The sequence below is a fragment of the Rattus norvegicus genome, chromosome 7, assembly GCF_036323735.1.
Source record: "Rattus norvegicus strain BN/NHsdMcwi chromosome 7, GRCr8, whole genome shotgun sequence".
NCBI lineage: Eukaryota > Metazoa > Chordata > Mammalia > Rodentia > Muridae > Rattus > Rattus norvegicus.
Window position 1 is genome coordinate 114,799,230 of NC_086025.1, and position 12,824 is coordinate 114,812,053.

Sequence of the window (12,824 nt, forward strand, 5' to 3'; positions counted from 1 at the left end):
ACAAAGTGCCTTAAACCTTTTATTAACTACTGCTGTGACCTGTGGTGGAAAAGTGCAAGAGCCCACAGGGAGATGAGAGGACAATGTCCATTCTCTTCCACAATGAAATCCCAGACCTGAATCCAGGTTCTGTCAGCAAGCACTTCCTCCCACCCAGCAGACCACCACTTCTTTTCCGACGAGAGCTCTACTACCCACATTTCCATTGGTGGAATCTGGATGTAGGATGCATATCCAAGTTGAATTTAGATGGGCATCAGTCTCTAATTCTTTTCACCAGTTTATGCTAGTTATCAACAGTGTGTAGTTATCCATCCTAGACTCCAGCCATCCTGGGTACACGGTGGCATTTCGTTGTATTAAGTCCCTCTTCATACAGTCTTAGCCATCTAAAGAACAGCTTTTGGAATGTTCAATTCTCATCCAGGTTCTCATTACACTGTCTTATTCCAGGTCTGTCCATGAGCCTGTGTCAGTTTCATGTGTTGTAAATATCTTCTCATCTGTGGCATGACTTAACATCCTTCAATAAACCCAAAATGACACAAGTTCAAATGCGAAGTAGCAAGTAGGAAAAAAAAAAAAAGACACCAAAATGTCTTTTGCCTTTGTGGAGATTTTGAGTGGTGGATTGCTTTTAGGGGTTGGAAAAATGATTCAGCAGTTAAGAGCATTCACTGTCCTTACAGGGCTCTGGGTTCAGCTCTAAGCACAGGAATAGCAGCTCACAACTATCTGTAACTATAAAAAGATTTATTTTTATTTTGTTTGTCTGTCTATATACACACGTATATATGCATATAGAGACATATACATATAGAGACAAACACACACACCAAAGAGCATGCCTGGTACCCCTGGAAGCCAGAAGGGGGTGACAGATTCCTTGGGACTAGAATGACATAAGATTGACCACCACCAAGGATGCTGGAAATCCTATCTAGGTACTTTGGAAAGCAGCCAACCTTCCAACCTCTCAAGCCCCTGTCTCACTCGTTCTGACTACAAAAAGCCCAAGATGGCCTTCAGTTTTCATCTTCCCATATCCTCTAAGATTACAAGTGTGTATGTCACCAATTCAACCAAATTTGACACTTCTTCTTAAGGACCATTCATACAAGAAAAATTGTGCAGTTTATTTGTTCTAATTATATGCGCGCGCACAAACACACCCCTCTTCCAGTACTCAATATATTAATAGATAATGGTAGATAATGGTTCTGACATGACAAAAGATTATACAATCTGAAATGTCTTAGTAAACATTTCTACATTTTTATTTTTAAAAAAGGGGAAAGGGTAAGAGATGGCTCAGCAGTTAAGAGCACTGGCTGCTCTTTCAGAGGTCAAGGGTTCACTCCCAGCACCCACATGGCAGCTCACCACTGTCTCTAATTCCAGCTCTAGTTTTAACATTTTCACAGACACACATGCAGGCAAACAACCGCCAATGCATATTTAAAAAAAATAAAAAAGGTTGTTTTAAAAAAGAAAAGAGGGGCTAGGGATTTAGCTCAGTGGTAGAGTGCTTACCTAGGAAGCGCAAGGCCCTGGGTTCGGTTCCCAGCTCCGAAAAAAAGAACCAAAAAAAAAAAAAAAAAAAAAAAAAGAAAGAAAGAAAAGAAACACCTTTCAAAGGTATACAGTAACCAAACACTGGCTCATAAGTTAAATTTTAATGAAGGGTTTCTTAAGCTGTGTTTTTCCTAAGTTTCAAGCTACAGTGTCAGGAATGTAGGGTGACATCCAAACAGTTACAATGGTTTAGCTCTGTGAAGCGACAGCCCTGCCAAGAAATGTAATTCTAAGAAAAGCTCAGACAAATTCAAATGGGGGAATTGCTAAAATAACTGACTTGTAATACTAAAATCGCCAAAATCAAGAAAGCCACAGTAAAACGTTTAGATGGAAAGTGAGAGCTGGCAACAGAGTACAACCTGTAATTCTAAAAGCGGGGCAGTATCGACTCATCCATGCAGCTGCCTGACTGGGATGGCCAGCCGCATGGCAGACACTGTCCTTACCAGCAGGAAACACACTCAACACGAGTGAGCACGTTGGCAGCCTACTATCAGCAATCAATTTTGAACCAAAAATTGTTCCAAATAAAAAAAATTAAACACAGAAAAATGCTTTCATGAGCTATACCTCATGTCTCTCACATTCTAAACTGTAGTTGACTACTCCAAAGTCCAAACCATTTTTAAATGTAGATTATGTTGACTAAGTTCTCTCTCAACCTCCCCCCCCCCCATGGGGACCGAACCCAGGGCCTTGTGCTTCCTAGGCAAGCGCTCTACCACTGAGCTAAATCCCCAACCCCTCTCTCAACCTTTCAAATCTAGAAGCTAGCTTCCTGCAAAAGTCACCATTCGGACTTTTCAGCACTTTTTCTTTTTAAGTCACCAATCAGGCAGGATAGAGAAGAAACCTTCCTCAAATATGATCACACAAAGCTTTGTTCATAATTTTCCTGGGAGTTAAAATCTCAATCTTCTTTGTGCTATTGTTATTTAAGCATGTGTACAAACACTGGAATGTTACAGTCTAAATTCTGTACTGAGGGTAGAAATGAATTCCACTCACTTCAGATATTTCCTATAAGTAGTTCCCTCAACTACTGCAAAATGTGTTTGTTGAAAAAGAGTTTATCTGGACTCACATTTACTACTGTGAACTCAGATCTGGTTTTATTTCCTTAATTTTTTCTCTTTTTTGAAGGGTAACAGGGTCCCATTAGCTTTGGCTGGCCTGGAACTCACTATTGCCTAAGAAAAATTCTACTGAATGTAATTTGGAATTCACTACGTAGGCACAATTTCTCCAGGATAAATTTTAACATCCTTTTTTGTTTTTAAAGATTTATTTATTAAGTACAGTGTTATGCCAGCATATATACCTATATTCCAGAAGAGGGCACCAAGATTCCACTACAGATGGTTGTGAACCACCATGTGGTTGCTGGGAATTGAACTCAGGGCCTCTGGAAGAGCAGTCAGTGCTCTTAACCACTGAGCCATCTCTCCAACCCAGAAGTGAAATATCTTAAGCTTTTGCATTAGCAGGCTGTTCATTAGGAAAAGCCACTAAAATCAAGTCCTCGATTTCTAGTTCTGACAAATATGTAATGGCAACTTGCGCATTTTTTTGTTTTTAAGAAAGCAAAGACTTCAAACCACAGCACTGTACATACCAGGATTCAAAGCCATATTACACAAGTACACCACTAGGGTTCTGCTCCATTGTTTTTTTTTTCTATTTTTCTATTTTTCTATTTTTCGGAGCTGGGGACCGAACCCAGGGCCTTGCGGTTGCTAGGCAAGCGCTCTACCACTGAGCTAAATCCCCAACCCCCCCATTGTTTTAATAGTTACTGTAGGGCTGGAGAGATGGCTCAGTGGTTAAAAGCACTGACTGCTCTTCCAGAGATCCTAAGTTGAATTCCCAGCAACCACGGTGGCTCACAACCATCTATAATGTGATCTGATGCCCTGTTCTGGTGTGTCTGAAGACAGCTACAGTATACAAAATACAGTATAAGATAAATATATTTTTTTTTTTAAAGAATAATCTTGGGGCTGGGGATTTAGCTCAGTGGTAGAGCGCTTACCTAGGAAGCGCAAGGCCCTGGGTTCGGTCCCCAGCTCCAAAAAAAAGAACCAAAAAAAAAAGAATAATCTTTAAAAAAATTACTGTAATAAAGTTCTTAAGAGTTCTATATATTTAACATGAGTAAAAGTTCTACAACAGCTATAAAAGTGACAAGAAAAGAAAAAGCTCAACGGGCTCTGAAAAACGCCAGCACACATCACTGACTGCTAACTTTTTCCCTAAGAATATGCTTGTTGGAATATTTTGCATTTTTAGTAATCACCAGGTCCATCTTCCCCAAAGAAAATTACGCCACCAGCTTTTGTCCACGTCTTAAGGAGTGCCTCTCCGTGCTCTTGAAAAGCGGCTTTAATGTGTGGGATTGTTTTCCTCTTTGGGATAGGAGGGACGGGTTCCATCTTTAATCAGGCCCCACGGTGTGGCCAGGCTGGTCTGAAAGTCCTGGAATCACAGCTGCTGCAACCTCAACCTCCAGGGTGACTGGGAACTCGGCGCGTTGGCCCTCTCCTCCTTAGAATCCCCGCTAGCACGCCCTTTCCCTGGGCAGGGAAGTTGCTGGAACTAGCACTCCACCTGCCTGTTAAAAGGTGTTTGATTTTTTTTTCCCCTTTTTGGCTTTTCAAAACAGGTTTTCTCTGTGTGGCTTTGACTGTCTTGGAACTCCCTGACCTTGAACTCAGAGATCCACCTGCCTCTGCCTCCAATGTGCTAAGATTAAAGGCATACTGCCATGGCTGCTGCCACCTCACTAGAAGTACTTTCCTTTAAAAAAAAAAAATCCCTTCCTGAGCAACATTTGTGGCCCTTCCTTTAACAGCTGAGGAGCCTCTCCTCCAACATGTAAACTGTTAAACTACTAAAAGGTAATTACAAACACAAGTTTCTTATCATTCATCTGTATCCTTAAACAGCTCTTAGGTAGCTATCTGACTTTAGAAGGCTTGAAACCCAACCAAGACGAACCTCTTCCCTCATAATCAGCCTTGAACTTGAAAGAGAAGCATTAGCTTTGTCCTTTGGTAGGATTTAAAATACTGTAAGGGTTGAAGAGATTACATCTCACCAATTAAGAGTACTTGCTGCTCTTTAGAGACCCTGAGGTCATTTCCTGGCACCCTTATGGTGGTTCGCAACTGTCTGTGACAACAGTTCCAAAGGATCAGATACCCTACTCTGGCTTCACTAGAAAGTATGCAGTATAGTTGTTAAAGTGCAAGCAAAATACTCACACAAAATACATACATCTTTAAAAAAAATTAAACATAAAAGGGTCCTTCCTAGGTAAAGAGTATCAGAAATTAGTTGAGGTTCATTAAATTAAGCCACTTCTTCCTATCTACCTTTCCCTGGGAAGACTATAAACATTACACCCAAAACATTACACACTGGGGTTGGAGAGATGGCTCAATGATTTGATGCTCCTACAGGAGACCCAGGGAACAGTTCTCAGCACTCACAAGAGTGGCTTACAACCACCAGTTCCAAGGGACCCAATGCCCTCTTCTTACTTCCCTAGGCATCAGGCATACATATATTCATGCATAACCCTCAGTACATATAAAATAGCTTTAAAAAGAAATAGCTGGTGTGTTGGCAAATGTCTTTAATCCCAATAGGTGGCAGAGACAGGAGGATCTCTGTGAATTTGAGACTAGACTAAGCTACATAGCAAGTTCTTTTAAAAAAAGTTTTAAAAAGAAAAAAAATTACATTATTTATTGGATCCTCCCTTAAAGTTAATCCAATTGGACTTGCCAATCACCTGGCCAGAAAACAACCTCTCAGAACAGCTGACTCATCTGACGATATGCAAAAAGTTTGGGAGAATTATCTTTAAAGGAGTAAAGAACTTACTCTGCTCATGAGCCCTTCACTCCACACAGCTGCTTTCAGACCTTCGTGGCTAAGCCTGATTGGTTTTTGTTTTGTTTTTCTGGATTCTAATTGAAAAAAATATAACTTTACCTTTCCCCATCTTTTTTCTAATATTAACCAAAGTACCTAAACATGCTCGACATGACACTCTTATAAATTCGAACACTTTCTCTAAAGACCCTCCCCCATTTCTACAAGTGCTTGTAAGCGTTCATTGCTAACCCTAATTCGGAAGGCATGACTTAATATCTTTTCACCTCCCTCCTCCCGGCAGCTGTACAGATTTACAGCTTGTCTGCACTGTTGTTTCTCTCAAATTCTAATGGTGCCTAAGCTTCTTTAAAATCTTTTATCAACGAGACTAAAACAACAAAAAGAAAAACCAATTCCCCAGTAATACTGTTCCCAGCAGCTGGCACGACATCTATTCACGGAATTCATAGTACGCAGGCGAAATACTCTCCAGTTAGCCCTGCAAACACGCTAAAAAAAAATCATTTTCCTAAAGTATCTGAAGTGACAGCGCTACAACTAACGTGGTTATAAATAATTCCCAACACGATCCCATGCAATTAAAATCGCTGTAAGGTCAAGTACAGATACCTTAAGTTATTATAGAACAAATAAATTACCACTATTAATATTTAAAACGATACAGGGGTCAATGTGATTTAAGCAAGACGCCAGATTCAAAATAAAAATCCCTCTGTAAAAAGCTTTGTCTTAGTTTGCGCATTATTCCCACTGCTCAAATATCCACAACCCTCCGCATTTATTTCTTCCCAAAACACACCCCCTGGAGACTTCGCTGCGGGAAAACCAGCTCTACCCTCTGCTTTTCCACCCCTAAATGGCCCAGATCCCTCCGATAACCTCTGGAAGCCACTAAAGAACGAACTACGAAGGGGCCTAGACCACGCTACCCTCCTCCCCACGCCAAGTCAGGCCCGGCTCCCCCCTCTTCCCAACGGTCCGCGGGGCCCAAGGCTCACCTCTCCACCCACTCCCTCAGGAAACGCATTTCCTCGGTGTGCAGGACGCTCGGGTCCTGCCTACACATCTTCACGAAGGCCCGAAGCTCGCTCACTTTGCGGGGATCCATAGTGGTGAGGCTGGAAGCTTCTGGCGGTGGGCGGCTGCGGAGGCCCGATGCCAAGCCCGGGAGCGGCTCAACGTGACCAAGTAGAAGGGGGCGGCTGCCTCGAGGCAGAACAGACTAGAACCTCCCCGGCTGCTGGCTCCTCCCACCCAACGGCCTCGTGACCCAGGTCCTCCGCTCGCTCATTCCTACTCCTACCTCTGGACCTGTGCTCCGCCTAGAACCTTCTAGAAGTGTAGCTGCCCGTGATAATGCCTGCTTCGATAGGCGAACAGTCTTAACTCGTATTCTTTCCTCTGATGTAGTTCCTGGGATAGACGAAGGACCTTGTGTGTGTGCTTTCAAGAGGAACACAGGGAGGCATTTGAAATAGGATATTGTTTCAGTGAAGGTGGGCATTAAGCAGAACAAGACGCCTAATTTGGGGGCGGGGTGGAAACCATGCCCGTGGGGCCGGCGCGCCAAAACTCAGCCGGCTGACGTCACTTCTCTGCGCCTCCCCGGGAAGAAAGCCCGAGAGCGACGCCTACCGGAAGGGGCCGGGCGGTTGACTGGTTTCCTGGCGACGCGGCTGTGCTAGTAGCTTTCCCCGCAATTTGTACTTTCTCTTCCTGACCAGTGGGTGCTGGCCATGCTGTCTCTGCTCTCAACCCCCAGGCTGGTTCCCGTTATAACAAGGCTCCGCGGCCTCTCAGGTTAGAGTCTTCCCTGCCGGCGTCGCCCAGGTCTTCTCTTGGAGAAACCTAAAGCAGCCCAAAGAGCTACAAGTTGATGATCCGTGTTCCTGGACCAGTCGGCTCCTGGGGCCCCCCGTGGATTTTTCTTTTGACCGGTTGTTCTGGGAAAGAGTGGGCTTTAGGTTCTGTTACTCTGGGAAGCTGGGATGACTGAGAAGGGCACTTCAAGGAATCAAAGTTACTGGAATTCTAAATTTGTAACTTTTATCATCACACTTGGCTAAATTGTTTCACGTCAAGTAGCGTTTTGTGTGTGGTGCGTGTATGTCAGGGTAAATCATTCGCCTTTTCATAGCTTTCATCGGAGAGCTACCAAAAGATAGAAGAAACACGTTTAGAAACAAATGCTTTGTGCAGTTCAGATTATAAAGTACTAGACGGGGGACATGCCTAAAAGTCTTACATAAACAGTCAATGTGATAGAGCACGGAGAGTGTGAACCTTCCTTGTACAGTACGGTGAGCAATTAGTCTAACAAAATTTTACACTGAAAAGTAAGTCATCTACCTTATAAGTGCACCTAATATTGGGTTATACTTCAGATGAGGCGTGCAAAATGTGAACCAGAAAAAAGGGTATTTGACATTAAAATTGGACTTGATATTTGCATGTGATACTTGGATTCACTGAAAATGAAATTAAATCCGCTATTTAAAAATTCTCCATTGCACAGAGCCTAGTCTGTAGTCCTAGTAGTTAAGATGTACCTTTGATGAGAATGAATGAAAATGTGTGATTGATCAATTATATTCGCAAAGACCACAGCCTCTGAGTAGACTAGAACCAGCTTTTTGTTTCTGATCATTGACTTTCTTTGAAGCTTTGTGTAAATCCTGACTTGATCCAGCTTTAGGACTAGAATCTGGACTAAATACTAAATAAAAATCTAGTAAATATATTATAGTTTGTTTCTAAGAAAAGTTAAGTTCAGCATCTCGTTATATTACCACTAAATGGTTTTTTAGCTTTAATGGAGTGACATTGAATCTTCAGTTTAGCACTGAGGGACTGAAACACAGTTAAGCCAGATGTTTATTATATGATTGTGTCCAGTCCTTATACCAATCCTTAATTCTGCTTGGTAGAATCCTTTTGCAACTTCTCATTACTTGAGCCAGGAAGTGCAGTTTCACCCAGTAACTTTTTGAGTTAGTTATTGAGGGTGCATCTCCACTTCACCACAGTTGCTCACAGTCAAAAAGGAAGCAGAAATGACATAGCTGAGTGATTACAGTCTTGACCCAACTAATTTGGGAACTCAGCAAAGAAGAGAGGAATGCATTTTTTGGCATTTTAATTATTCTGTTATCCTTGGAGTTTAGGTTTTAGGTCTCATAAGTAGGACTTAGAATATGTGGTGTTCTTGGTTACTCCTTTTTTTTTAAATATATTTTTTTGAGACTTCCATACAGTGAATGTAGGTTAATCATTGACTCCTCCCAAAACTTACCTTGCCAACTACATGTAGTTGCCTTTCTTTAGAAAGGCTCTGGAGCAGTGGTTCTCAACCTTCCTAACGCTGCAGCCCTTTAATACAGCTCATGTTGTGGTGACCCCAACCATAAAATTTTCTTTTCTACATCATAACTATAATTTTGTTACTGATGTGAATCATAATATAAATATAAATATTTATATAAATCATAATATAAATAGCTAATATACGGGATTTGATGATGCTGGCCTGCTGTGAAAGGATCGTTCAACCCCACAGGGGTTGTGACCTACAAGGTTTTTTTTGTTTTTGTTTTTTGTTTTTTCCGGAGCTGGGGACCGAACCCAGGGCCTTGCACTTGCTAGGCAAGTGCTCTACCACTGAGCTAAATCCCCAATGTGACCTACAAGTTGAGAGTTGCTGCTCTAACTACCATAACAAACCACGTATGGTGGTGAACACTTTTAATCCCAACACTAGGGAGGTGTCTTAATCAGGGTTTGTATTCCTGCTCAAAACATCATGACCAAGTTGGGGAGGAAAGGGTTTATTCAGCTTACACTTCCACATTGCTGTTCATCACCAAAGGAAGTCAGGACAGGAACTCACACAGGGCAGGAATTTGGAAGCAGGAGCTGATGCAGAGGCTGTGTAGAGGGGTACTGATTACTGGATTGCTTCACCTGGCTTGCTCAAGCTTGCTTGCTTATAGACCCCAAGAACACCAGCCCAGGGATGGCACCACCCACAATGAGCTGGGCCCTCCCCATTAATCACTAATTTCGAAGATGCCTTACAGCTGGATCTTATGGAGGCATTTCCTCAGGGAAGGCTCCTTTCTCTGTGGTAACTCCAGCTTGTGTCAAGTTGTCACACAAAACTAGCCAGTATGGAGACAAATGGGTGAGTTTGAGGCCACCTGGCCTACATAATGAGTTCCAGCACAACAAGAGGTACATCATTGAGACCCTGTCTCAAAAAGACAAAGAGAAACTTTCTCACCTGAGGAAGGCATGCAAATCTAAAGTGTGAGTAGGTACAGGAGGGAGTATCTTTTTACACTTTGAAGTTTTTGATTTTTGGTAGTAGTGTTTGCTTAGTTGGTTGTAGGTGATGGGGATTGAACCTGGAGTTGTCGCAGGTTTAGCAGTGACTTGTATACCTCTTGCCCTGCAAATGTTGCTAATTTAAGGTCTATTTAGATGAGAAGTGTAATTAGATAGAATATGCTGCTAGTCACCTGAGAAGAAGCAAAATAAACTACTAGTTGTACATTAAAAAGTTTCATTTTCACCAGGCAGTAGTGGTGCATACCTTTGATCCCAGTACTTGGGAGGCGGAGGCAGGGGCATCTCTCTGAGTTTCAGGACAGCCAAGGCTGTCATACAGAGAAACCGTGTCTCTTAAAAAAAAAAAAACTGCATTTTCACATTAAAGCATTTAAGAAACATATTAAATCTGACATAGGAAAGGAAGTTAACATCATTCAACAAAATGCGAACACTAAAACGTTTCTCACCTTATGATATGAAAATAAAAAGGTAAAAAGTACTGTGCTGTAGCACACTGAATATGCTAATGAAGTAAAGGTCCCATGTCATGGTGAGGGAGGATGTAGTGGAGAGAGGGGAAACACAAACACACCTTTAGAGGTTCGATTTTTTTTTAAGGCTTGAGGATCTAACAAAGCAGATGTAAAAGTTGTTCTGACAATGTCATCAGAACCACAGAACACTAAGAACAGTGGTGGGATGAAACATTTTCATTTGAGATGGAATGATTATTTGGTCAGATGCATAAAATACAATCCACACACACCCGATTAGCCCTAAATTCTCAGAGAGAGAGAGAATATTTAACAGTGATTGGCAAACTGTATTTGTCCATTGAGCTCTGTTTCCTGTGGTAAGCTTTGGTGGATATTCCTGAACATACTTTGGAAAGGTTGGGCTTTGGCTCAGTGAAAAGAAACAATGAGATTCAGGGGCAAAGAGAAAAAAATGAGGTTTTTCTTCTAGACAGTGGAAGGTTTTGGGGGTTTTTTGTTATTTAAGTTAAGCTATTCGGAAAAATAATTTAGTTAAAAGGGGATAAATGGCCAGGTGTGATAGCACGTTCCTGTAATCCCAGCACTCAGACGAGAGAGGCAGTAGGATCAGCAACTCCTGGTTATCCTTGGCCGCCTTAGCAAGTTCCAGGGCAGCCTGGGTTATAAATCCAACTCAGAGTGGAGAGATGGACTGGGGGACACAGTAAATTCTTACTGTTTTTGAAATGTTGGGGTTTGATTCTGGAAGGTTTTTTTTTTCTTTAACTTTAATCCTGCATGGACACAGGGAAACCTGACAAAATGATGCATTTTATGTAAATATCATGAGTTTATTTTCTGGAAATAACTTTGGAACTGAGTATCCCCAGTTTCTCCGAAAGAATAAATTACCTTTCCTTCCAACATACCTTCCCACTGAGGCAATTCCAAACAAAAGCTCACATTTGCTATTTAAAAATAGTAGGCACTATAATTGTTTCTGACTTTCAATTTAGTATTTGAATAGACGTGATTGATAGGTTTCAGTGCTGCTGGATGATTTGCTTGCACCTTTTAATATAGTAGTTTACAAGACTTTAATGCCTGGATTGATGCCTAGAACTTACAATAATTACATTTTTAAAATACAAAAAAGGGGGTTGGGGATTTAGCTCAGCGGTAGAGCATTTGCCTAGCAAGCGCAAGGCCCTGGGTTCGGTCCCCAGTTCCGAAAAAAAAAAGAAAAAAAATACAAAAAAGGATACATATGACAATATATATTGCATGACAATGTATAAGCCCAAGTCGTGCTACAAATTGTTTTCAGTGTTTAATAAAGCCAAGCATCTCTCATATAACAAAATTTAGCGTTCCTTTCTCTCTTAAGTCAGTTCCATTCTTCTATTTCCTTTGTTCCAAAACCTGCTGGCTTCAACTCCTGTCACACCTTGTCAGCATACCCTATGGCAGTGTATCCTGCTGCCACCACTTTTAATCACACACCCTGTTACCACCATCTTGGAATAAATGACTATAATCTTTTAAATGGATTATGGTAATAGTTTGATTTCCCTTTTCTAACCTTGTTTGCTTGAGTCTTTTGGCAACAATAGAAGAGTTCAGTTTCAATGTATGATTCCTCCTCAGAACGCCTGTGTCTTAGTCTCTCCCGTTTAACAGTTAACAGGCAGGTAGTGATCAATCCCTGCAGAATCCTTTCATTGTTTGGTTTAATCTGTGGCACTGATCTCTGTGCTCCCTAAACTCCTCTCTGCAGCCTATTATGTCAGTGTTCCTCAGACTCCTATGCAGCCTACACCAGAAGGAATATCGCACCTTGCTAGTTCAAGTGTCTGGATATCTTACCCAATATTCACTTGGCCTGCCTTTTTAATCAAGCGACTAAAAAAACTAGCAGATCCTGTTTTACTTAATATGTGTCTCCATTTTGTAGGCTCTGTGGCTTTTGTTTAGTGTTGTGTATGCCTCAGATACATAACACTTAGTGGTAGCATATGCCCTTTGGGAAGCCGATTTCTGAGTTTAAATCCAACCTGGTCTATAGATTGATTTTTAGAACAGTCAGAGCTACGCAGAGAAACCCTGTCCTCACACCCTCCTCCATCCCCCCAAAAAAAACAGCACCTAATCCTGCTCAGCAGGTAGAGCCCTGAAATAAATGTAAAGTGAATGACAGAGTGAATAAAGGGTTGAGAAGCAGTGTAGGAAACTCAAGTAACAGTGTCAAAATAAAAGTTTATTTTTAAAGCAAGTTAATAAAGTACTTTAGACCATTTGTTTGGTATCTAATGTATTTGTAACTCACCATATTTCTCCCAATATGATCCTTAAATAAAGTATCTATGGTATGATCCTACACACAGATAAGATGAAAGTTTCGTATCTGGAGAGAGTGACCAGTGCCCTGCAGCACATGATGTAGCCAGGTTGTTCCAAGGAATCTTGGCTAATACTGGCTTTTTAAAAATTTGTGGTATAATACACACTAAATATAGTTTGTCTACATACCCAATTTAA

At 41.5% G+C, this 12,824-nt stretch overlaps 2 protein-coding genes across 3 annotated transcripts in view; one reads left to right on the forward strand and one right to left on the reverse strand.

Moving 5' to 3' along the window:
- The window catches only part of St13 (ST13, Hsp70 interacting protein), a 36,120-nt gene extending 29,472 nt beyond the window's left edge, over nucleotides 1-6,648 (reverse strand). Inside the window, exon 1 of one of the 2 annotated variants that reach the window (XM_063264299.1) lies at nucleotides 199-520. In XM_063264299.1, coding sequence (XP_063120369.1) covers nucleotides 199-206 — 8 coding nt within the window. In that variant the 5' untranslated portion in view covers nucleotides 207-520. Of the gene's footprint in view, nucleotides 1-198; nucleotides 521-6,479 lie in introns of those variants that run through there. The other variant, NM_031122.2, reaches the window with a different exon arrangement.
- A 520-nt stretch (nucleotides 6,649-7,168) lies between these two features.
- Nucleotides 7,169-12,824, forward strand: part of Xpnpep3 (X-prolyl aminopeptidase 3) — a 52,537-nt gene continuing 46,881 nt past the window's right edge. The window contains exon 1 of the mRNA NM_001130582.3: nucleotides 7,169-7,281. Within this exon, the coding sequence (NP_001124054.3) occupies nucleotides 7,218-7,281 (64 nt within the window). The 5' untranslated portion in view covers nucleotides 7,169-7,217. The remainder of the gene's footprint in view (nucleotides 7,282-12,824) is intronic.